General features: G+C 50.2%; 1 protein-coding gene across 3 annotated transcripts in view; it reads left to right on the top strand.

The window, feature by feature from the left end:
• RASSF5 (Ras association domain family member 5) overlaps positions 1 to 24,708 on the top strand; it is a 71,682-nt gene that overhangs the window by 18,676 nt on the left and 28,298 nt on the right. For 2 of the 3 annotated variants that reach the window (XM_032624205.1, XM_032624195.1), the window contains exon 2: positions 9,278 to 9,399. In XM_032624205.1, coding sequence (XP_032480096.1) covers positions 9,278 to 9,399 — 122 coding nt within the window. Of the gene's footprint in view, positions 1 to 9,277; positions 9,400 to 23,119; positions 23,614 to 24,708 lie in introns of those variants that run through there. The other variant, XM_032624212.1, reaches the window with a different exon arrangement.

The following is a 24,708-nucleotide window of genomic DNA, read 5'->3' as shown; positions in this document are numbered from 1 at the left end:
GGTTGAAAGTGACAGCTACCATCTGGTGCAGGCACTGTTGGATACTTCACATTCACTCTCTCTAACTTTGGCAACACATCCGCTGGCAAGGAAGATATCATTACTTCCATTTTGCAGATGAGGAAATTGAGGCTGAAAATAGATTCCATATTTTACTAAGTTAAGTAAATTGTCCAGGCATCTCATACCCAATTAGAAACAGGGCTTGCATTCAAACCCTGATCTGTGTGGCCCTGGAGGCCAGATTCTGTGTACTCCGAAGCTCCTGATTTAGTGTTTTGCCACTTGCACCCTTTCTAAAAGACCTCTATCATGCACATTAAACAGTGTGCTTCAGGGGCCACACGGCCTGTCTGAGGATGCCTGACTTGACAGATGCCAAGTGGGTGCATTTTGGTGCTCGGAGCCTCTGTGCATTCTGAACTCTCCCACCATCCTCATCTCTCCACGCGATGGGGCAGGTGGCTCTGTTTGGGTGTCACGGGGAGCAGAGTTGCAGAGGCTGGGCCTCTGCGTGGGGAAGGCTGAGCGCCCACTACTTGTGGCGCTTGACCTTGACTGAAGAGCTGGCCTTTCTGGTGCTCTGAGGAGCTCAGCGCAAGAACCTCCGACTGCTGCCCAAGTAGTTCATAGTCTCCCAGAGATGAAGGGGCCATGGATGGAGGACCAGTCCAGAGCAGGCAGACAGCCCATGTGGGTTCTCCCAGGCCGAGTGGCTTGGCTGAGCTGGGACTCAAGCTGTGAACTGGCACTTCTCAGAATGAGGCAGAGGCCTTGGGGAGGGACGTTCTTGCTGTTACCTGCTGGGCCGAGGAGAAAGCACTCCTTGCCCAAATCCCTCTGACCCATGCTCTCTTCCGGCCTTGGGCCCCCTAACCCCCATCCCTAATAAAGCCCATCCCTGGCCTCAAATAGTGCATGGTAGGGAGGACCAGGACCAAACGGAGGAGATGGTTTCCCAGAAAACAGGGCTATTGAGAAGCAGCCACGTGTGATAGATTTCCCTTCGCAATTCTGCCACTCACCAGCCGTGTGGCTCTCGACAAGTCTCTTAACCTTTCCAAGCCTTAGTTTCCTCATCTCTAAAATAGGAGTAGAAGAATGGAACTGGAAACCTACATCCACGTGAAAACCTGCATGCAGGTGTTTACAGCAGCTTTATCCATAATCGCCCGCTCTTGGAAGCAACCAAGATGTCCTTCATAGATGAATGCGTAAATAAACTGTGGTCCATCCAGACACTGGAATAATATTCAGAACTGAAAAGAAGTGAGCTCTCAAGTCATGAAGAGATATGGAGTTACCTTAAATGCGTATTCCTAAGTGAAAGAAGACAATCTGAAAAGGCTACATAGTGTATGATTCCAACTATGTGACATTCTGGAAAAGACAAAACTATGGAGAGAGTAAAAAAATCACTGGTTACCAAGGCTTTAGTGGGGTGAGAGGGATGAATAGCGCACAGAGATACTTAGGGCAGTGAAACTATGCTGTGTGATACCAAATGGTGGATACATGTCATTATATATTTGTCCAAACCCATAGAATGTACAACACCAGGAGTGAACCCTAATGTAAATGATGGACTTCAGGCGATAGCGACAGGTCAGTGTAAGCTCATCAGAAAAATGTGCCACTCGGATGGGAAATGTTGGTACAGGGGGAGGCTGTGCACGTGGTGGGGGGGCAGAGGGTATACAGGAACTCTCTCTATACTTCTGCTCAGTTTTGCTCTAAAAAATAAAGTCTGCTTTTTAAAAAACAGGGGTAGAAACATGTCATACAGGCATAGTACTGATAACGTGAAGTCATGTATATAAGCTGTCTAACACATTGTAGGTAGTGAATAATGGTAGCCGCTGTCACCACAATGTGGGTTCATGATTTTTCTTTGTACCTTTAGTAAAGAATATATATTCATTATAAAAGAATATATATTCATTATAAAATATATATTAGTAAAGAATATATATTCATTATAAAATTATAAAGAATAAATATTTATTAGGACTCCCCTGGTGGCACAGTGGTAAGAATCCACCTGCCAATGCAGGGGACACGGGTTCGAGCCCTGGTCCGGGAAGATCCCACATGCCGCAGAGCAACTAAGCCCGTGCGCCACAACTACTGAGCCTGCGCTCTAGAACCCATGAGCCATGACTTCTGAAGCACGCGTGCCTAGAGCCCGTGCTCTGCAACAAGAGAAGCCACCACAATGAGAAGCCCGCACACTGCAATGAAGAGTAGCCCCCGCTCGCCACAACTATAGAAAGTCCGCGTGCAGCAATGAAGACCCAGTGCAGCCAAAAATAAATTTTAAAAAAACAATATATTATAAAAATTTAGACTATAAAGAGAGGAAAAACACTTGAAATCCCATTACTCAGAGCAAGCATATCACCTGCCTTCCAAATTTCTCTCTATGCATAATATATATGTAAGTATGTGTATGTTTTTATATAATTAGGATCACGAAACACAGCCTTTTTCTCTTTCAGTAATATGCTTGTGGACATCTTTCCAAGTTGACCAATCTACATCATCTTATATAATGGCTAAATATACCATAATTGTAGCTGGCCCCCTGTAGATGGGTGTGCAGTATTTCTAGTATTTTGTTGCCATAAATAACTGTGTGATGAACCTTTTAGTGGAGATGTATTTAGATACAAATAAATACACACTGAGGATAAATTCCTGCAGGAAATTGGTACCACCAATAAGGCAAGAACCTTCTCATTTAGCCACATCCTCTTTAATACTGGAAGTTATCAATTTTGGTTAACAATTTTCTTTTCTGAAACTAGAGCAAGATTTTAGAAGTTCAAGTATTGGAGGGGATGGGTAGGAAGGCAGAGAGGAGAGACATCCCAGGTGGGCAAAGGTGCCTCTCCGAGGTGGGGGAGAGTTGCCCCTCACCTGGCTGCATACACACCTGGCACCTCACCTCTGCAGGGAGCCGAGACCAGGGGCCTCCCTTCCTCAGACTGGGGAGAGGGGCTCAATGGGGTCTGAGGATGCATCAGAGCCTTTTTTATCAGGACTCAGTGGAGGTCTGGAGAAAGGTCAATGGGCAGTGATGGGATGTGCACAGACGGGCTTCCGGGATGAGGATGCCAGATGCTGTGGCTACTGGTGAGATTGACTAGGATTTTAGCCAGTTAGTATGAATAGCTAGTATTTATTGATCTCTTAGTTTGTATCAGGTGTTGTGTTATGATTTACGTAATTACCTCATCTAATGCTCTTAGCAACCCTGTGAGGCAAGTACTGCCATCGGCTCCATTTAGAGAGGAAGCTGAGGCACGCAGGAGTTAGGACACTAGCCTAGGGGTAGGTCAGCACTCACACTCTGGTCTCTCCACTTCAGCAAAAGGCAGAAGACCATTCATTCCTGCCTCTGTTCACTCAACCAATTCATACTAACCCCCTTCCAAATGCTTAATAGTGGCTGGTCCTCTTGAACACTGAGCAGGGTCCAGAGCAAAGGGCTGGGAAAGGGTGGACTTCAGGAGCTGCAGCCCTGGGGGCTTAGAGGGGCGTGTGGTCGCAGAGGACACTAGAAGGCCTGAGGTCCGAGGGGAAATCTTGGACCCATGTGGAGAGAGGTGCTTCTGGCTGGGGGAGCAGGGGGTGTCGAGGTTGCTGGGTGCAGTGGGGCTGCAGGTGGTGAAGCAGGGCTGGGCCGGCCTGGGACAGACAGGCACAGAGAGCATTCTAGGTGGTCTCTGAGTGGACATGGTTGGTCTTGAGTGGAGGGACCCCCAGCACAAGAATAGAGGACTCTTGAAGAAATATCTGAGAAGGGAGCCAAGGCAAGACTGAGGACTGTTCCCACTGACTTGCTCGGAAAGACCTTACTCATGCTTTTTAAAAACTTTTGTAACATTGTAATTTTCCAATACACTTTTTTGTGTGTGTGGTGGTGGTGATAGTGGTTTTTGTTTGTTTGTTTTTTAATTTATTTTAAGTAATTAATTAATTAATTTGGCTGCTCTGAGTCTTAGTTGCGGCAGGATCTTCATTGTGGCATGTGGGATCTTTAGTTGTGGCATGCAGGATCTTCATTGTGGCATGCGGGATCTTTAGTTGTGGCATGCGGGATCTTTAGTTGTGGCATGTGGGATCTAGTTCCCTTACCAGGGATCGAACCTGGATCCCCTACATTGGGAACGTGAGTCTTAACCACTGGACCACCAGGGAAGTCTCTTTTTTAATTTTTTAAAAATTTATTTTATTGGGCTTCCCTGGTGGCGCAGTGGTTGAGAGTCCGCCTGCCGATGCAGGAGACACGGGTTCGTGCCCCGGTCCGGGAAGATCCCACATGCCGCGGAGTGGCTGGGCCCGTGAACCATGGCTGCTGAGCCTGCGTGTCCAGAGCCTGTGCTCTGCAACCGGAGAGGCCACAACAGTGAGAGGCCCACATACCGCCAAAAAAAAAAAAAAAAAATTTATTTTATTGAAGTATAGTTGATTTACAGTGTTGTGTTAATTTCTGCTGTACAGCAAAGTGATTCAGTTATATATATATATATATATATATATGTATACATTCTTTTTCATATTCTTTTCCATTATGTGCTTTTTCAGATTTCTCTGTAGTGCCTAAGAACAAAATTATTTTAAAACTGATCTATTTGTGTGCTTGGTTTGGAAACGGCTAGCTAGGGGGAGCTGGTGAGACTACAGATGACCCACCAGCAGCTCGGTGGGGCGGGAAGGAATCCACACCGCAGAGTAGTGTTGGGAGAGGTGGGATGGAACATTAACTGGGGGCCTCTGTTCCCAGGCCTCCTGTGCAGTGCTTTACCTCATGGACCCCATTTAATCCTCATGGCAGCCCTATGAACAGGCTATTATTCCCACTATATAGCCGAGTAAATCAATGATCCGAGGAGTTCAATAACTTACCCAAGGTCACAAAGCTGGTTGAGCAGTGAGTGGAGGCCAGGCCTTCCTCCCAAGTCCATCCTCTTTCCATTTTCCCGTAGCACAGGCCAGGTCCTGAGGGGGAACGGGGGAAGTGGTAAGTTTGTTCTGAGGTTGACCTTGTCCAAGAAGGCCTGGGGTACCCAGAGCATGGACACAGGGCTCCTGGATTCAGAGGCTGTCATGCTTCCCCTTGGGCCTCAGTAGTGGCTTTGGCCATGCAGGGTGAGAAGCTGCTCTTCACTGACCTGGGAATGACCGCAAGGGAGGCCTATGAGCTCATTGTAACCCAGGCTCTGAATCCTGGGAACCTGCCCCATCCTCACCCCACATCCTGGCTTCAGCTGGAGGAGGGGGAGAGTGAAGTGGAGAGGGCCACACTATCTTGGGATCTTGCATACAACCCTGGGGTGAAAGGGCCTTAAGGGTTCCTTATCAACAGAATGCCTCTGGTTCAGAAAAATTAGCCTCTTTGTGTGCCTGTGTGTGTGTGTGTGTGTGTGTGTGTGTGTGTGTGCATTTGGCAACTGGGGTCAGGCAGGAACTAACTAGGGCAGCCCTGGGGACTAAGGGGAGGTTTGTAGCTTTTGCATTTTGGAAAACAATCTCCTAGCACAGTTCCATCTGCTGAATTCACCTCCTCTGGGCTGAAGTGGAAGAAAGACTGTATCTTTGGACATAGGTTGCCATGGCCTCTGGGCCTGACCTCCTTGTTCGAGATGGTGCCTTTGGTGGTGACCTTCAGGGACCGAGAAGGCCAGGAGCAGGGCTAGTAGAAGTAGGGAGGTGGTCCTGGCCTCAGCTCAGCACTTCCTGGCCTCCTTCCTCTGCCAGTCTGCTGCTGACCTCTGGAGATGGTGTCCATGAGAAACCCACATCCGTTCGAGACTAAGGGCTCTGGGTTCCCAATATGACCCAGGGTCTGTGTTATGGGTCGAATTGTATCCCCCCCCCTCGCAAAAAAAAAATATGTCGAAGTTCTAACCCCCAGTACATCAGAATGTGACCTTGTTTGGAAACAAGGTAGTTGCAGATGTAATTAGTTAAGAAAAGGTTGCACTAGAGTAGGATGGCCCCCTAATTCAATATGACTGGTGGCACGTGAGGATGACCATGTGAAGACACCGGCATACAGGGAGAAGGCCATGGAGATGGGAGTGGTGCAGCTGCCAGCCGAGGACAACCAAAGACTGCCAGCAAACCACCAGAAGCTGGGAAGAGGCAAGAAACGATCCTCCTACAGGCTCCAGAAGGAGCGTGAGCCTGCTGACAACTTGATTTCAGACTTCTGGCCTCCAGAACTGAGAGACAATAATTTCAGGGGGTTTTTTTGTTTTTTTTTTGCAGTACGCGGGCCTCTCACTGTTGTGGCCTCTCCCGTTGCGGAGCACAGCCTCTGGATGCGCAGGCTCAGCGGCCATGGCTCACGGGCCCAGCCGCTCCGCGGCATGTGGGATCTTCCCGGACCGGGGCACGAACCCGCGTCCCCCGCATCGGCAGGCGGACTCTCAACCACTGTGCCACCAGGGAAGCCCCAATAATTTCAGTTTTAAGCCGCCTAGTTGGTGGTGCTTTATTATAGCAGCGAGGAAACCAGTACAGCCTAGGTCTGAGGGTAGTGCACAGGAGCCCTCTCTGCATCCTGGCATACAGTTCCCTCTTTGAGAAGGGCCCCTCTGTGCTTGTGTCTCCATCATTCCTCCTATCTTGAGGGAAAGATGGCCTGTGGGGGTTTAAGCACTGGGCTCCAGTGGAGACAACCCTGCCTTGGCAACCTCATGAATGTCCCCACTCAGAGCACATGAGGCCTGCAGGCTACTGGTTGTGGCTGGGGGGGCTTGCTTCTGTGTGTGGAGAAGGGATGGGGACTGTGACCTCATCTCTGCTGGCCTAAAAGCCCTGGGCTTAGCATTTCCAGGGGCCAGGAAATATCAAGACGTGCTTCAGTGGTTTTGCTACAGTCTGAGATTACATGGTCTGATGGGACAGGCTCATTGGTGCTCAAATGTGCTTTTTATAAAATCCCAAACCACTCCTCTTGGAGTCTTCTGTTCCTCCGCTCCGTCCAGCTCAGCGTGAGGCTGTAAAAAAAAAAAAAATGTTCCTGTGGTTTTGGTGCTCTGTGTGTGTGTGTGCGTGTACACGCGCACGCATGTGTGTCAGCGAGAGGCAGAGCACAGAGAGACAGACAGAAATGGAGAGATTCAGATGCACAGGTGGACACAGAGTGCCCGTGTCTGCAGCACACAGAGTTGAAATAGGAGACTGGAAGACTTCTTCCTTTCTCAAGACGCTCTCCCCTTTGGGAGCCGGTGGCAGCTCTCACTTGAGGTAGAGCTGGCGAGTTTCCACTCCTTGGCAGCCCCGGAGAATTCTTCATCGCTCAGAGCTTGGCCAGGAGCTGGATAGGTGTGTCCCAGGAGCAGAGCCCAGACAATGCCTCTCTGTGTGGGCTCTGGCCTCTGTGCTCCCTTATCAAAGCTCTGGCATTTCTGGGCACTGCGGGCAGGGGAGATGCAGTCTGCATGCCACCTGTGCCCTTCACCCCCACCAGGGGTGAGGCCGTCCTCGTGCCGGGCAGAGATCTCCTACTGGGGGAGCCCAGGAATGTGTGTGGGCGTGGGCGGGGTTACGGTGCGTGGCTCAGAGTGAGCTGTACCCATCCCCTCTCCAGGTGAGAGCATAGCTCCTCCGGAGGAGAGCTGGGAATGCCCAGAAGAGGGTGGGGTGTGAAGGAGAGGATGTCGCGTGGGCCTCACCTGCAGGCACGAGGGAGGTGAGCAGTAGGGCTTCTAAATGCCATCCCAGAAAGGTGGTCAGGACTTCAGACCACTGAGTCAGAAGGTTGCAGGCTTCTGGAATCTCTTCATGTCCCCACATTTGCTGGGTGCTCCCCTGCAGGCATTAATGGCAAAACCTGTACAAGGAGTGTGGTCCAGGTGCTCATCTTTGGGGATGTAAGGGAAGGGAGCGTGGGGGTCTCTTTCCAAAACTCCCCGAGAGCGTGGGGAGAAGAGGAGACCCACCCCTGCCGCCACCCCACGACGGAGTGCGCTTCACAGCTTTAAAGATAGTCCCAATGTGCCGAGGTTTTGGAACTTGTTAAAAGGAAGGAAAAGAGTGTCAGGAGGCTCAGCCCTTATCAGCCAAAAGTTGTCCCCTCGTCCCCAGGTTATACAAACAAGTCCAGGCTGTCGTGTCCCCTGCCACATCCCCATGCACCTGGCATCACAATCGAGCAGCCTTCTCATGGAGACTCCGGCAGCCTCCCTCAGCTGGGCCTCCTGGCTGAGCTGTGGCACCTCCGGGACAGGTGACCCTGGAGGGCCCAGCAACTTCTGTGAGAACCGACCTCAAATCTGAGCATGTTGCCTGCTGATGGGCTTGTGTTGATTTCTCTTGCTGTCCACCTTTTCTTCACTCCCATCCTCCATACACACTCCCCTCCCCTTGCCTGCCCCAGCCTCTCTGCCTCCTGCGCCCTCCAACTTCACTTCCCTTCTGCCGAGGAGGCTCCAGAGAGAGCCCTGAGGAAGCTGGAGACTGCTCGCGGCCTTGGCTCTGCCACTGAGCTGTGTGTCGTTGGGCCCCTAACTTTACCTCTCTGAGACTCAGCTTCCCATCTGCGAGGTAGTCCCCAGACTCTTTGCAACTCTGATCATTAAGTCTTACTTCCGTGGAGGTGAACATTGTCTAGGAAATAAACGTGTGCTTTTCCCGAAGCACCTAGTTTTGGACGTTGTCTGTAAGCTATGTCAGCTGGGTTAGAGAAGCCACCCCACATTTCTAGATGGGGCAGGGTCAGAGACAGGTGACAGCCCTTCCTGTGGATAATAATGCTTTTGTCCCTGGAGGCACCCCTAATTTATTAAGACCTGTTCTCCCCTATAACTATAAATGTCCTTGTGCACTAGGCAGGGCACTTAGTACCTATATTTTACAGACTGCAGAACAAGGCCCAGAAAAGTGAAGTCCTTCCCCAACGATCCGTGACCCCTGGTGATTAACGTAAATTAGTAGAAAGAGAGCCAGCCAGAAGCCAGATGATCTGCCCTTAGAAAATCACCAATGTCCCTAAGTCCCCAGTTTCCTGTCTATAAAGTGGCAGTAATAATGGTTGCAGGGTCACGCACAATAACAGAGGTGCAAATAGTTTGCAGACTCTAAAGCACCTGTTCACCTTCACCATTCATGGTGGCGCAGAGAGCGGGTGACATTCTCACGGTGTTCTCCCCCCTCCGCTTCCCTCCTGCGTGCTCTTCCCTCCAGGAGATACACGCCATCTTCCAGGGTATTTCTCTGGGCCTCCTATCTGGCCCCTAATCCCCCTATGGTTCTCTCCCTCCAGACTGTAAATTCACCTGCCACCCGGAGTGCCGCAGCCTGATCCAGCTGGACTGCAGTCAGCAGGAAGGCCCCTCCCGGGACAGACCCTCTCCAGAAAGCACCCTCACTTTGACCTTCAGCCAGGTAGGCAGCAAGGGCTCAAGGACCAGGCTGCGAACAGCCTCCGAGGTGTCCCGGGCTCCCCTGTCCCTCCCAGGAGCTCTGGTGAGCAGGAGGTGGCATGAGTGTTCCACATACACTGGATGTTGAGGTCCCCTTCTGGCTGGATGGGGTCCACAGCACACGCTCTGATTCTGCCCCCAATTCTGATGTGGGGGGCGAGGGTCCCACACCACCAAAGCAATCATCTGACACCCACTGGGTGTCCTTCAGTTCACCTCAATTCTGGCACTATCTGTGCGCCTCCCCACCACCACTTCAGATACCAATTGCAAGGCCGTGTTGTCCCCTTCTACAACTCCCTCCTTGGGTTCAATTAATTTGCTAGAGCAGCTCACAGAACTCAAACATTTTACCTACTAGATGATCAGTTTATTATAAAAGGATCTAACTTAGGAACAGCCAGATGGAAGAGATGCAGAGGGCAAGGTGTGTGGGAGGGACACAGAGCTTCCATGCCCTCTCCAGGCGCCACTCTCCCTGCACCTCCACGTGTTCACCAACCCAGAGGCTCTCCAAGCCCCAACTTTTTGGGTTTTTATAGAGGCTTCATGACACAGACATGATTGATTAAATCATTGGCCATCGGTGATTGATTGATCCTCCAGCCCCTCTCCCCTCCCAGAGGTCAGGGGCTGGGACTAAAAGTTCCAGTCCCCCAACACTTGGTTGGTTCTCCCTGGCAACAAGCCTGCATCCTTAGGTGGCCTCCGAGATCACCTCATTAACATAACAAGAAACACCTTTGTTGCTCTCCTCACTTAGGAAGTTCCAAGCGTTTTAGGAAGCCCTGTGCCAGGAAAGGAGACAGAGACCAAATATATATTTCTTATTAAAAAACACAATATCACACACCCTCTTCCAGGTGGCTGGGGGGATGGAACAGAATCGGTGACACAGGGAAGTCTGTCACTATTGAGAAATGCCCTGTAGTCCACCCCAAGCACAGAGCCTGCTTTGGCCTAGGGCTCCAGCCATAGGTGTGGGTATGGGTAGGGGTAGCGGTGGGGGTCCCAGAGAAAGCTCCTGAGGATCCTCTGAGGCCTCGTAGCCCTGGGGCAGTGGGGATGCTGGGGCTGAGGCTTCTCAGCACATCATCGTGCCTGCCAGTCAGCCAGCCAGACCAGATCAACTTCAGAGGGACTGTGCAAATGTTCTTTCCCTGTGTCAAAGGACCAGGAAGTTAATGCCCAAAGCAGCTCTTGGTTCTGGGCTTTGCCAAGCCACTTGAACTAGGGTGTGTCTGACCTTTGATGTCGAGGATTTGGGAGGGAGACAGGAGAGCGTTGTTTTTAATTCTTGCATTGATGAAACATTGATTATCTACTATGTGCTAAGCACTGGTAAGAGTGGGGATAATAAATGATACATCATAGTTCTGGTCCTCAGAGAGCTTACATGCTGGCAGGGGAGGCAGAATACAACCAAATAGTATATAGTGTGATGCATGTTTCAATAAAAGTATGAATGAAGCGTTTTGAGTATGTGGTGCAATTGTTTCTGTTGGGAGAAATCAGGGAATACTTCCCAGAGGAGGTGACATTTGCTGTAAGCCTTAGTGTATTGGTCAGATGTTGCTGGTTAAGGAAGTAAGGAGTGTCCATCCTTAGTGTAAGGACATCGTCCATTTATTAATTTAACAAATGTGTTTTGAATGTAGAGCATGTGCCAGGCCCGGGAATGCCAGGGACTTAGTGATGCAGTAAAGTAGGGGAGCAAGACTTTAATTAAACCCCATGTTTCTGAGAGAAAAGCCCTGGGTGCTGTGAGAGACAACACAGATGCTGAATGACTGGTTATTTCCTCAAGAGAATACAAGTGGGCCGGGGGAATCAGGGTCCAGTCCCAAGTCCCCAGACTAGCCATCCACACGCTTTTTCTGACCATGATGTACATGTTCAACAATGTTCAGTCACCTGGTCCACCCATGGGTGCTACCGGCCTCCCTGCTGTTCCCCAGGCCTTTTTCTCCCACTGGGAAAGTAGTACTAGAAAGCAAATATGATGTGTATTTTTATAAGAATGATATTGAATTCGTTCTAAAAAATATATTTTTTAAATTCTGTGCATCCGAAAGAGACTTGGAGCCGCCCCTCTCCACTGCTTCCCGCGCCCCGTGGCCCAGGCCTCACTGAGCCCTCAGACACCCTGGCCGTGGGGCGGCCTGGGCCATCCGCAGTGTGAGAGCGGGCAGGCGGGAGGCATCGTTCCAGCCTCGGGCCCGGCCACTGCTGCCTGCCCCGCTCCCAGCATCATTCACATAGCCGTGGAGTTCCACATCCGGCACAACTACCCCTGGAGTAAGCTGCCAGTCCACGTGAGGCAGCGTCTTGGAAATTCACAGAGAGAATACGAGAAGCAGGTTGTCCTGTACACTATTCGCAGTCAGTTACAATATAGAAATACTTAAACATGTCAGGAAGGTGAACCCAAGTACTATGGGGAACTGTGTAGTCGCGAACATCTCATGCTGTACCCTTGCCATTTATCAGATATGGTAAAGGGCCTGAGGATAACACCATGTTCGTATTATCCACCATATTATCCTGGGATCATGGATGACATTATGAACAGTGAGAAAACTTATGATTCATTGCCCAGTTTTACTGCTGCTGCCTGCCTAAGGCTTCTTGGCATAGGAAGAAACCAGTACATTGATCTGATGAACCCGTGTAGATCATCAACATTTTTTTTCACAAGGAAAACGGCCCATGATCTTTTACCAGTAAAGCCAATGGAAATTGCCATAGAGGCATGCTGAGTGGTGTAGCCTGGCTATATCACAGAAGATGACATAAAGATATGCAGTTTGCCTGAGAAATGTGCTATTGATAAGGTCATTGATGCAGGCCCTCAACTCTCTGGGTCACTAGATTACAATGTAGTACATAGTTCATATAACACAGGATTTATTTATCTGGATGTGCTAAAATCTGATGACAGCTATGTAGTAGTTCCTCCTCTTGCAGGTTTTGTAATGAATCGAGTGAAAGGTGATTGTTTTGAAACTCTGTATTTGTTTCCATAGATGAGCATACTAGTATTGTGGGTCTTGCAAATGCACTTGAGATAGACCTATCCCTGGTTAAGGATGCTGTGTCATTCGGGGTACTGCTGATTGGGGTTTGCCCACAAGATAGGACTTCCCTGGCGGTCCAGTGGTTAAGACTCCACGCTGCCAACGCAGGGGGGCGCGGGTTCGATCCCTGGTCAGGGAAGTGAGACCCCACATGCCGAGCGGTGCAGCCAAAAAGATTTAAAAAGAAAAAAAAGGACAAGCAATAAATTTGGATCAACTTCGTTCATCGTGGAGGAATGCTCCATCCGTAAACAGAATAAAGTAACTCGTTTATTTACTATGAGAAAAAAATTATGTACATCCTCCACACACTTTGGAATTGGAACTCTTTATAACGTAGTCTGGATGTAACCAGACCTCTTGGGAGGGCCTTGCCCTGTCCAGAGTGAGAAAAGGAAGGGAGACAAATCTGACCCCCAAAGCCCTGGTGAATGATGCAGATTTTTGCTGAAGGTTTTCTTTAGAAGATGGAGGAGGGAAGTTACATAGCACACCATATAACAACATTTACCAAAAATCTTATTTAAACGACTCTTTATTTTCCCAATTTTCTTTCCCATTGGGAACTTCCAAGTCTCTCTTCTTTCTGTTCCCCTCGAGCCTACCCATCCCCCATCCCAGAGCCCGCTCACCCCACTCCATCCTGCATTTCTACTTTGGGTCTCTATTTCTTCCTCTAGAGCAGCAGGTCTCAAATGGGAGGGGGTGATCTTGCTGCCCTCCACCAGGTGGGACATTTGGTAGTTACTGGAGACATCTTTGGCTGTCACAGCTTGGAGGAGGCTACTGGCACCTAGTGGGCAGAGGCCGGGGATGCTGCTAAACAGCTTCCATTGCACAGAAAAGCCACAGCCCCGCAACAAAGATTCATCCGGCCCTAACTGTGAGCAGTGCAGAGGTTTGAGCAACCCTGCCTAGAGTGGCTTGGCCAGCTCTCACATGGGTGGGAGGGAAGGCCCCAGAGCAGGGCCTGGGGTTTGCTGCATGCCTTGTCTCATTCCCAGAATTTCAACAGTGAACAGGTGTTTCCAGATCTGAGTATTGGAAGCAGAGTGACTCCCTTCCCTCTGTTGGAGAGATGAGTCAACCTTGGAATTTTCTGGCAAGCTAACTCAGGGCTGTGTCTAGAGCAGAACCACCACTGAAGTATAGAGGACACATAGAAGAAGCCAAGAGTCCCTCGTGGGTACAGCAGAGCAGCACGCCCACCGGCAGCCAGCCTGGAATGGGGTTTGCTCCCGGGCCGGCTGGGTTGGGCTGCAGTGTTTGCCTTGGACAGGCCTGGCTGCATGCTTCAGGCACAGCTGGGACAGGACCTAGCCTTCTGTCAATAAAACCTGGGCCCTGCTCCAGGCTAACTCGCCTTTCTCTAAAAAGCTTGTTTTGTGCTGATTTCTGCCTTGGCTCGATTTTCTGTTGCATACCCGGATGGAGCTTTCGTTCACCTTGACCTCGTCACCTGGTCTGAGCTAACCAAATGTACAAGTGCCGTTTTCGGGGTGGGGGTGGGCCTTTGTTGTGGCCCGGGCCCTGGTCAGAGCTCCGCTAGTTTGGAGGCACATGGCTGTTAGGAGGTCTCTCCGCTTTGTTCTTTAAGAAAAAGAAAATCATTGATCTTCCTCCATCCAGAAGGAACCACTGTTAGTTAACATTTTTATATTTTCTTCCTGTACATTCATACATTTTTCAGTTGAGATCATCCTGTAGGTAAGTGTTTGGCCTCAACCTTTGAAAAGCAGTAATCCCAAGGTTCTGTCTGTCTTCTCTCTGCCATGCCAGACAGGCGGGGAAGGAGGAAGGGGAGGGCGTGTGAGGGGGCAGGGATGGGCTCAGAGCCCCAGCTGCACTCACAAGGTGTGTGGTTCGTGCATGTCTCTCTCAGGTGGAGAAACAGGAAGAGTGGATGGAGTTGCCTATGTTTTTGTCAGTCTCTGCTTGGAGATCTCAGAGGTCTGTGATGTCTGGTTTTTCTCCTGGGCACCCATGCTGACCAAGCAATCCCCTTCAAGTCTACCCCAGATCCCTTCTTCAGTTTAAGCCTGTTTCCTAGAGGACATGGTTGGCCATTGGCTGAAGATCACAAAAGAGCTGCAGTTCTTTTATTTGGGGGCATGCTCCAAAGATGTTATACTTCAGGTGGTCCTAAAAGTGCTCTTATCCTGTCACCCCTGTGACAAATAAAAACTCCCAGTAGCTCCCCAGTGCCCTGGGGATGAAGTGAGACCTCTGCTGGTTTGGTTCAGTCCTTGCCTTGCCTTTGGGGAAGCAGATCCCAAGAGAGGAAGCCCTTGCCCACAGCTGTCGATGTTCATCGTAACCCGCGGCAGACCAGGGGGGTCCTGGCAGCTCTGTTCCACAGGCCTTTGGTGCCACTTTTCTTGGTACATGAATGCACAGATGACAAGACCAAAACATAAGCACTCTTCCTTCCACTCAGATCACTTGCAGCCAGGAAATGAATCTTACATCCATCAGGCCCCGATTCCATCCCCTCCTCCTGGCCCTCCAGAACCCAGGAGCAGCATTTAGAAACCAGGCTCCCAGGTCCCCGCCTGCCAAGTCCAGCCCCTCCCACAGCAGTTCCCAAACCTCACTTGGGCACTTTCCACACTTGAGATTCTGGCCATATCAATATTCCACCTATGCTACTATTTACTTAATATTTCTCTTTACATAGATTTATTTGAGTAAACTTAAACTGTGTTAAAGGAAAAATTTTAAATCCTTCAATCACCATTGATGTACTTAAGATTTTTTTCCTGACACACATTAAATTAATATTAATCTCTAAAATTAAAAACACAGTATGCCTAAGGACTGTCTCAGATTCCTTCCACACATAGTTATGGAGCCAGGCATCGTTCTAAAATCTTTTCAGGTGCCCTCAGTGGGAAATGCTTTTCTACAGAGGCTGCACTCTGGTCATCTGGTGCCCTGACTACCAGGGCACTGGGTCCAGCCCCTTCCTAAGGGGCACCATGAGCAGTGGTGAGAGCCGCGGGGGTGCCGGGACGGAAGTTCCAGCCACCAGCACTAAGGCCAAGGTGCTTTACAAAGGAGGGATGGATCTGTATGTACTGACAAGGAATAGTGCCAACAGAGACAAGTCACCCAGTGGTACATGCAGGACAAGCCCATTTATACTTTGTACATATGTGTGTATGTGTGTATGCGTGTGTGTCTAAATGCAGCGTGAGGGCCTGGAGGGCGCCCAGACAACTGTTCGAAGGGATTTCACTTTGGGAGGGGGTGGGAGGTGATGGGTAGAATGAGAGAACTCTCGACTTTTGCTGTTTGCTTCGGGGCTGTTTGAATAACCAGATGCTGTCATGTGTTTCTAGTGTAACATTTCTAAAAGGCAATACATATTTTCTTAAAGAAAAGAAAGAACCCTGGCCTGAGTGACAGGAGAGCTAGGCTCTAATTCAGTTTGTGTAGATGACGATCTTGGCGTGTGACTGGGAACAAGCCTCTTAGTTTCTCTGAGCCTCAGGTTTCTCCTCTGAGAAATGCTGGTTGTGTGGCTCCGGTGAGAAGATGTATGTGAAAGCATGTCAGTATCACCGGGTGACATTCCAGGGCCAACTCTGGTGCTTCCAACAGCCTTACTGGATTTTTTTTATCGTTTCACCCTGTGATGGAAACCCTCAGCGGCTTCCTGTTACCCTCAAAATCAGTCTAAATCTGGATTAGCACACAAAACCCTTCATGGTCTGGCTCTGCCTACTCTCCACAATACCAGAAAGATGGATTACTCTCCTGGATATAAAGCCAGGACACTACAGCTTTGTGGTTTGGCGGGTACTTGTTGCTACAAGACTTAACGATTATCCCCTCTTCTGCGGCCTGAGTTATTGCTCTACTCTGTTGATAAAAAGACTCAAGACCTTGTCCCCATTCACCACAGGGACAGACGGCTTCCAGGGTGGGTCAGCCCGGCCTGCTGGTGTTTCAGCCCACAGGTCAGGTCGCTGCTGCCTTTCTGCCTATGCACCCCACCTCCACCCCTAGCCCACCGCTGTCATTCCCTTAGCAGGGCCCCCCCGCTGGACTCCCCTCCCTCAGCCCCTGCAGCCACTGAGCAGTGACTCAGCTGGAGTGCAGAGCCGAGTTTCCTGGCTCCCAGCCCTCCGCAGCCACACAGTGTCACCCTACTGGGAGCTCTTGCTTTTCCAGAACCCTCCAAAGGAGGAAGCGACTGTGACCGGTCCTGCCCCGGCCCTTCTCCCAACGTCACGGGCTAAACCCAGAAACTACCACACGGGGGAGCCAGGGAGCCGGGAGGGGAGAACCTAGGGAACCAGGTCTATCTCTGCAGAGAGGCTGGGGCTCCCTAAGGAATGCTCTTTTTTTTTTCTTTGCAGTAAGTCTATTTTTCTTTTGAGAGGGTCACTCAATCCTTTCGCGTCCCTTCTCTGTCATGCTGTCTGCAGAAAGGATTGAGCTTATCATATGGCCTGCATGAAGGAGCTTACTTACCTTCACTCCTAATATTATGAAATTGTAGCAAAGATTTTTCATCTTAAAACAATATAATAATATCATTACTATTAAGCTAAATGCTTTTAAAGTCACAAAACCCAATAAAGCATTACAAGATGTCTTCTATTTAGCACTCAAAGCCTTCTATCCTGGTATGCCATTTTCTTCCTTTCACCATGATACACTTCTAGTCTGATTTATCATTTCTTTGTGCCTATAAATTCACAACCTTTTCTCCTCTGCACAGGGATTCTGATAATGACGCCTAAGTAACACTCTTGATTGGTACCTGCACACCTCTCTGGGAATTCTGGTCCTGGGTCTCCTCTGAAATGCTTGATAAAGGTTTATCAAACTGAATTGTGACTGATAACAGTAGCTAACATTTGTTGAGGCATACCATGTGTTCTGTCTGCTTGTTTTTTCAATTATTGAGAGAGGGGTGTTGAAATCCCAAATATAATTGTGGATTTGCCAACTTCTCCTTAAAGTTCTATCTTGTATTTTGAAGCTCCATTATTCAGTGCATAAACATTTAACATAATTACATTCTCTTGATTAATTGACACTTTATCATTATGAAATAACCTTCTTTATCCCCGGTAATATTCTTTGTTCTGAAATCTACTTTGTCTGATGTTATTATAGCCACTCCAGCTTTCTTTTGATTACCATTAGCCTGATATTTCTTTATCCATTTTTTTACTTTTAGGCTATTTGTGTCTTTATATTTAAAGGGCATTTCTTACAGACAGCACATAGTTGAATCTTGTTTTTCTTAATCCAATTGGATCATCTCTGCCCTTTAATTGGGTTATTTAGCTCATTTGCATTTAATGTGATTATTGATATAATTAGATTTTAAGTCTCTCATCGTGCTGTTTGTTTTCTATTTGTCGAATCTGTTCTTTGCTTCCTTTTTCTTTTCTTCCTTCTTTTGGATTAATCAGATACATGTTATGATTCCATTTTATCTCATTTTTTGCCAGCCCATCCTCAGGTGCCAAAGGAAGGAGCCGGTCCCCAGCTGCTCTGCTCCACTCTGGCTATATCTGGGACAGTTGCTCCCCCATCCACAGATTTCCCTCCACGCTCTAGAAGCCAGGAGTGCTGGCCAAAGCTGTCAGTGATTCGACTCCACTGAACAGCTGCCTCTAACGGGAGCTGCCCTAAGGCCTCTCTCAGCAGCCCAGGCCAACCCACAAATGCCGCTCTCAGGACGGAGGGTGGCATTCTTAAGATTCACGCCAGAGAGGACATCTGATAAAGGCTGCTTCTGAGAGGCACCGGCAAGGTGGGGGAGGTGTGGTCGTGGTTGGTGAACGTGTGTCAGGAAGTGGGAGGACACAGGAGGATTTTGACAGGCAGAGGAACCGGCAAGACCACAAGAGGGCGGGGCGGCTGCTGGGAACGTGAATCAAATGTGCGTGGCTGTAAGGAGGGATGCGTGATTGTGGCTGGAGATGGGTATGACCTGTTGGCTGGGCACATGCTGTGAAGGACCTTGAAGGACCCACTCTGGAGTTCAGGATATCGTTGTAGGCACTGGGGCGTCACTGGAGGAGGGACAACTGTGATGAAAAACTGTCAGACACAGAGGCCCTGGGTTTGAAATCTGATTCCACCATTTATTAGCTCTTTGACTTTGGGCAAAGTGAGCCACCCTGAGCCTCGGCTTACTCATCTGTAAAATACGTTCTTGCGGGGTGGTAAGGATTAAGAGAGAGAATGAAGTGTGTGAGAGCTCGGTAACTCCAATATAATGTCTAATTTCACGTCGTTCCACTACACTGGCCGTTATGAGAAGGGAGGAACTATGTCTTCTTCAAAACATCCAGTCTAGTGCCTGCCATATAGAAGGTGCTTAGTAATTATTTGTTGAATGAATGAATAAGCTTGATACTAGGTCGTGAAACTCAGTACTTATTCAATAATTATTAGTTGACATCTGAATGGAAAGGTTTTATGATAGAACAACACTGATCAGATCTTGGTCTAGAAGGGTAACTTTGGCAACAAGGCAGTGAGGAGTTTGGAGGAGGCAGAGATGGGAACAAGGGAAACTACGGGAAGGCTTTGCAATAATCTATGTTGATGGCACTCATCAAGATAGGAAATTCTAGGGCTTCCCTGGTGGCGCAGTGGTTGAGAGTCCGCCTGCCGATGCAGGGGTCACGGGTTTGTGCCCCGGTCCGGGAAGATCCCACGTGCCGCAGAGAGACTGGGCCTGTGAGCCATGGCCACTGAGCCTGCGCGTCCGGAGCCTGTGCTCCGCAACGGGAGAGGCCACAACAGTGAGAGGCCCGCGTACCGCAAAAAAAAAAAAAAAAAAGAAGATAGGAAATTCTAAAGGGGGGGGAGCAGGTGGAGGGCGAGGCAGGGAATATCAGCTCAATTTGGACTTGTTGAGAGTGAGGCTGTAGCGGGGAGAGTTGGGTACCCAGCAAGCTGCTACAGGTATTCATCTGGAGCTACCTGGAAGAGAGAGAATTATGAGACACGTGTGTATAAAGTACAGTTGATACCATTGGCCTAGGTGAGACTAAGCTTCCAGGGAGAGCACGGGCACATGGAGGGGGGTGGAGAAAAGAGTCAATGGCTGAACTCTGGAAAACCCCCAGGAGCCAAAGGGAAGACAGGGTCGTAGGAAGACTGAGAAAGTAGCTCCTGACTTGTTTGTGTCGGACTGCGACTTCAGGCAGTGTGGCTATTCTGAGAGCAGCCAGGATAGATGCTACATCTCTGCAGAGCCTTCAACAGCTTGGGGTCTGGAGTCAGACCAGCCGGGCTGATTCAGCTCCGCCATGAGCTAGCATGTCTGACTATGTGCAAGTAACTTAACCTGCCAGAACCTCCTCTTCCACTCTGTAAAACAGAGATAATCACTGTAGCTTCCTCGTTGGTATGCTGTAGGGATTAAATGGAATGAAGCACATAAAGTTACTAGGACAGCGCCTGCACAAGGCGGCTAATGATGATTTCAAAACAGGTTTCGGGGAAGGGTTGGCCCCTCCCCCATTTTCAGCCTCTGAATATGTTGGTCGGTCATGAGGCCCCCAGTCTGATATCTGGACTCCTCGGTTGCTCAGATGAGGAGACCTGAGGTCCAAAGTTGCTCACGATCCCACAGCAAGCTAGAGTTGGAGCTGGGCCTAGCATACCCGCTCCCGGCTTCCATTTTTGTACCACAGCTTTTCTGGAACACAGACCCACAGGGTGGATTTAACAAGGGGATCTGGCTACGTGTCAGGATGGCATTTGAGAGAGGAAGACAGCTTAAAATAATGTCTTTCATCATCTGACGCTCTGTGACAGGGAAGTCGCCCATCTACCATTTCAGTGGGGCTTTCTGAAACCCACCCCGCAACCGTGATGCCATGGCTTTGCGGCTCCGGAAGCTGCATCTTCAGGTCCAGACTCCTCTTCCTGGGACCAGGGACAAGAACAGCCAGTTCCTGTCCTTGTGTGTTCCTGTCCTTGAAAGGCTGTTGCCCGGGCTCTTCCTGCCACCTTCCCTCCTTCCCTGGTCAGGTTACCACTACTGTTGATTATTCATGGGGAAGAGGTACAGACAGAGTCACTGGACACTGAAACGAATCCAGTCTTCCTCCTTTGGGGACTGTGGAGCTTCTATCTGGAATTTTCCTCCTGGAGGCTGGCCAACTTATTGTATCGTATGTGATCTTTGCTGGGTTCAGGAGCATCCCAGGGTCTTCGCCAGCGCAGTCTCCCTTTTGCGGGCGTCTTACACGTGGCTTCCTTCCACGCCTAGACTCACTGACAGGTGGAGTGGGGGTAGAGCCAGAGACACTAACTAGGCTTTGAGAGCGTGTAATGAGCTGTGATGGAACGTGCTGCTTCCCTCAGTTTCCTCATCTGTAAAATGGGGGTAAAATCTGCTCTCAAGGTTGTAGAGCAACCTAAGTGACGAGGTAAAAGGGCTTTGAAAAGCTCTATTCAGATGTCAGTTTTCATAATATTTGGACTGGCAGGGAGCAGCACCCTAAAAGAGTGCAGCGTCACTTAGACCTTTCCTGAGTAGGTCTGGCATCTAGTGTGCCGCTCACAAGGAGAGACTCATGCTGACTCCTGGGGTGCTTTGGCTTGCGGCTCAAAACGCTTGTTATTAGCTGTATTTTAAGATTGTACATTTAAAATGTGTAGCACTGTAGCTGCTCTGCAGAGGTCACTTGTGGTTCCAAGGACACAGTGTGGCCAGAGAATCTGGGGCCTGCTTTTTCTTTAAATGTTGGATTCCCAGTGAGCAAGGAGGTCCTTTTATAAAGAAACGTGCGTTCCTTCCCTGGCTGAACAAAGCAGGTAGGCTGTTACGGATGGCCCAAGGGTCACGCAGGTCCCCCCCTCCCTGCAGCATTCATCATTCTGGCATTGGCCTTGGGGGTGCTGCTGAGGCCAAAACCTTTGCCTGGACCACAGTTTCTGGGGTAACCCCCCCAAAAAAAAACCAGCCTTTAAAGTATTCATTTGAAGAAAAGATTGCTTTAGACAAAGCCAAAACCTACTTCCAACCCCAGTAATGTGAGTTCTTCCCTGGAAACACCCCGTAGCTCACCTCAGCCCCCACCCCCAGCCGTTTACCTCCACTTATCTCCCTGCCAAGGTATCTCCTAGCTACCAGTATTGACCGTTCTCCGGAGCTGAGGCTGGTCAGCCGGCTGGGGCGCTGGCCTGGCTCTCAGCTAGCTCATGTTCGTGCCTGCCAGGCACTCACTGGCTTCTGGAAAAAAAGACTGTGTGGGAGGATGGAGCCAAATTGGGCTGCAGTTTGAAGCCATCCTGAGAGCTGACAGATTTGACTAAGATGGGGGAGGAAGAGGGTTCCTCACAAAAGTAGCCGGAGCTTAAAATGGAGTTGGCAGCTTGCAGTCTGGGGGCTGAGTCTAGCCCTCCACCCAGCTTGTGCCCCAGGACTCGATTGTTTCAGAACTACAGGAGACACAGACTTGGAGAAAGTCCTGATAACCCCTTCTCAGCCACTCTCTGGGGTGCTCCCAGGGTCCCTCTGGGGTCCCCAGGCCATCAGACTCCACAAGCATGGTGCCCCTGGCATTGCCAGGCTCTGAAGGCTTGTTTTTTTTCCTGAGACTCCAAGCCCCACTCTGTTGAAAGATGTCAGCACGCACACCAAATCAGTGCCATCCCTGCTGAGAGACTGTACGTCAATCACAGTGGCTAGAAGCACAGGCCCTAGAATTGCACACACCTGGTTCTGAGTCCCAGAACACGCATAGGAACACGCGTCCTACGGGTGTCTATCTCAAGGCTATTGGGAAAGTTAAGTGACAGACTGCATGTAAATCACCAGGCATAGGCTGTAACTACTGTGGATGAAGGATCTGAAGGATTCAGCCCGTCAAGGGAGATGTTCCTTCATCCAGTCTGATGGAGAAATGTAATTGAGCTGTCCTTGATAGGAATCACAAGATCTAGCAAAGACCCCTCTTGGCCAGACCACCAGGAAGATGCACCAATAACCTGGGTGGTGTCTGTGGGCTCCTTTATTAACCTGAGGCTTCCTGAAGGCCAAGTTCCCTGTGTGGGTGGAAGGGCCTGCTTGCTCTGCAGTTTGCCATAACTTTGCATATGATTCGCATATGCTTTGGGGGGGCCCCTGCCGTTTCTTCTGGCATTTCCGAGTTAAAATATTGCTGCTTCTCCAGACAGGCCCAATATTGATTTTCTTCACTTCTCTAGCTCTGATTGACCTGGCTCCTTCACCCAGTGAATGGGGAATGAGAGGGTGAGGTGCGGCATGGATGGGGGGAAGGGAGGAGGGACACTGTCGACCTTAGAGCACGTGCTACTTCTGAACCTGAGCCATCCTGGGCGATGAGAATGAGCTGCTTCCAGAAGGATGAAGAAAGGAGAGAGGGAATTTTCTCCCTCTGGTCCATCCTAGTCTGCTCCTGCCCTGCATCCCTAATCTGACTCGTGATGCCCTAGGTCCACTTGCCAACGTGGTCCAGAGGCAGGGTGGGGAGGCGCAGACCTGGGGCGGGAGGAGGGAGAGGGGCGCCGCGACAGCCAGCGGCTTTGAGGAACCTTGCGAGAGGAAGTGGCTTCCGAACTCCTCTGCGTGCAGTGAGAGGGGCAGGAAAGGCGCGGGAGGCGGGGGAGGTGTCGAGATGGCGCTCGGCGCACGGGGCGGAGGGGGGAGCCGGCGAGGAGGGGCTGAAACCGCAGATGCCTAGTGAGTCGGAGAGCGAGGTGAGCGCAGCGGGGTCCAGGTCCGACCCCCGTGCTGGCAGCCGCTGGGGAACAGGTTACCCCGCCGCCCGAGCCACTCGGGCCCCGGTGTAAAAAACCGAGGCAGCCGGCTCCGGGTCTGCCCGGCCCGATAACGGACTCGCTCCCCGGCGGGGCTAGAAGCTCACGCCGCGGCCGCCTGGGGAGGGATCCCCACCTCCCTCCGCCGCATCCCGAGAGCCTGGCCCCATCAGATGCGCCCGCTGCCTCCGGCCGGAGCTCCGGGCTAGATGACAGTGGACAGCAGCATGAGCAGTGGGTACTGCAGCCTGGAGGAGGAACTGGAGGATTGCTTCTTCACTGCCAAGACCACCTTTTTCAGGAATGTGCAGAGCAAACATCCTTGGAAGGTAAACTTAATAATACGAGAGACTCTCATTGTGGGGAAATAACCTCTGTGGTCTAGAAGGGAAATCTTGCACCTGGCAAACAGGCAGTCATGTCTTACGGGCGTGGGTGGGCAGTTGCCCTGTGCACCCTCTTGAACTTGTTGGCCGAGGAGACCACGGGTTGGATCTGGAGCCCTTTGGGGGCCCCCAGCAAATGCTCCTTTCGGCATTTCTTGTCCCTGGACCTTTTCAAAATGGCTCTCTAGGATTTGGGGACAGCGCTTGGCTGGTGGTTTGGGGACATGCTCACCTGTGCCCGGGAGGGTGACCTTCCCCCAAATCCGAGCTTTGAAGCTCTCGATGGCAAGTGGATGGCACCCAGTCCCTCATTAAGATAATCATTAACAGGTTGAGACTTCCGTATTACAAATGGCCAGAAACCATCTTAAAACACAGTCCCGCAACTTTGCAGAAGTCTAGGGTGTTTTTAGAAGCAAACAAAACTTCTCTCCTAGGTCATTGTCCTACTACCATTTTGACTTCCTGGGTTAGTTGGGGATAGCCTAAAGGAGTTTGCATGTGTTCCCTAATGGGGCTGTATGTGCTAGACACCCAGCTTGCCTGAGTCCCCTGACCTCGCCCTCCCAGTGCGGCCCTGTATCTGCCACATACTTGGTGGGAGCGGTGGTAGAGCTCCGTTTATTTATTTGTTTTGTTATTTAGATGAGAGGGCTCCGAGCCAGGTCCTTGCCTAAAAGGGCCTGTTTGTAGACTGAAGTGAGCTGTTAACTTTCACAGGTGTGTGCAGGCCCATCATTAATTTCCTACACCCAGTAGAACTAACCAAAAACTTCCCCAGGCCTGACTCTGGGGCCTCCGTGGTTAATAATTCATGTTGCCCGTAGGGCCCGCATTGGCTGGGGTCTGACCTTCAAATAAACGCCCTGGACTTTCCAATTGCGAGAGGACGCCCAAGAATCAGAAGAGAGGTTTTGATTTTAGTGTTTGAAGGATCAACTAAAACAGGCCCCTGGAACCAGCACCTGTGTTCTGGGGCACCCCTTCGAGAAGCTGCCCTTGTTCTCAAGGACGGGGGGCTGGGGTAAGGATGCCTCA

Source organism: Phocoena sinus, chromosome 1 (assembly GCF_008692025.1).
Source record: "Phocoena sinus isolate mPhoSin1 chromosome 1, mPhoSin1.pri, whole genome shotgun sequence".
In the NCBI taxonomy this organism is placed as follows: Eukaryota; Metazoa; Chordata; class Mammalia; order Artiodactyla; family Phocoenidae; genus Phocoena; species Phocoena sinus.
Note: the sequence above shows the minus strand (reverse complement) of the source record. Positions and strands in the feature narration are given on the sequence as shown.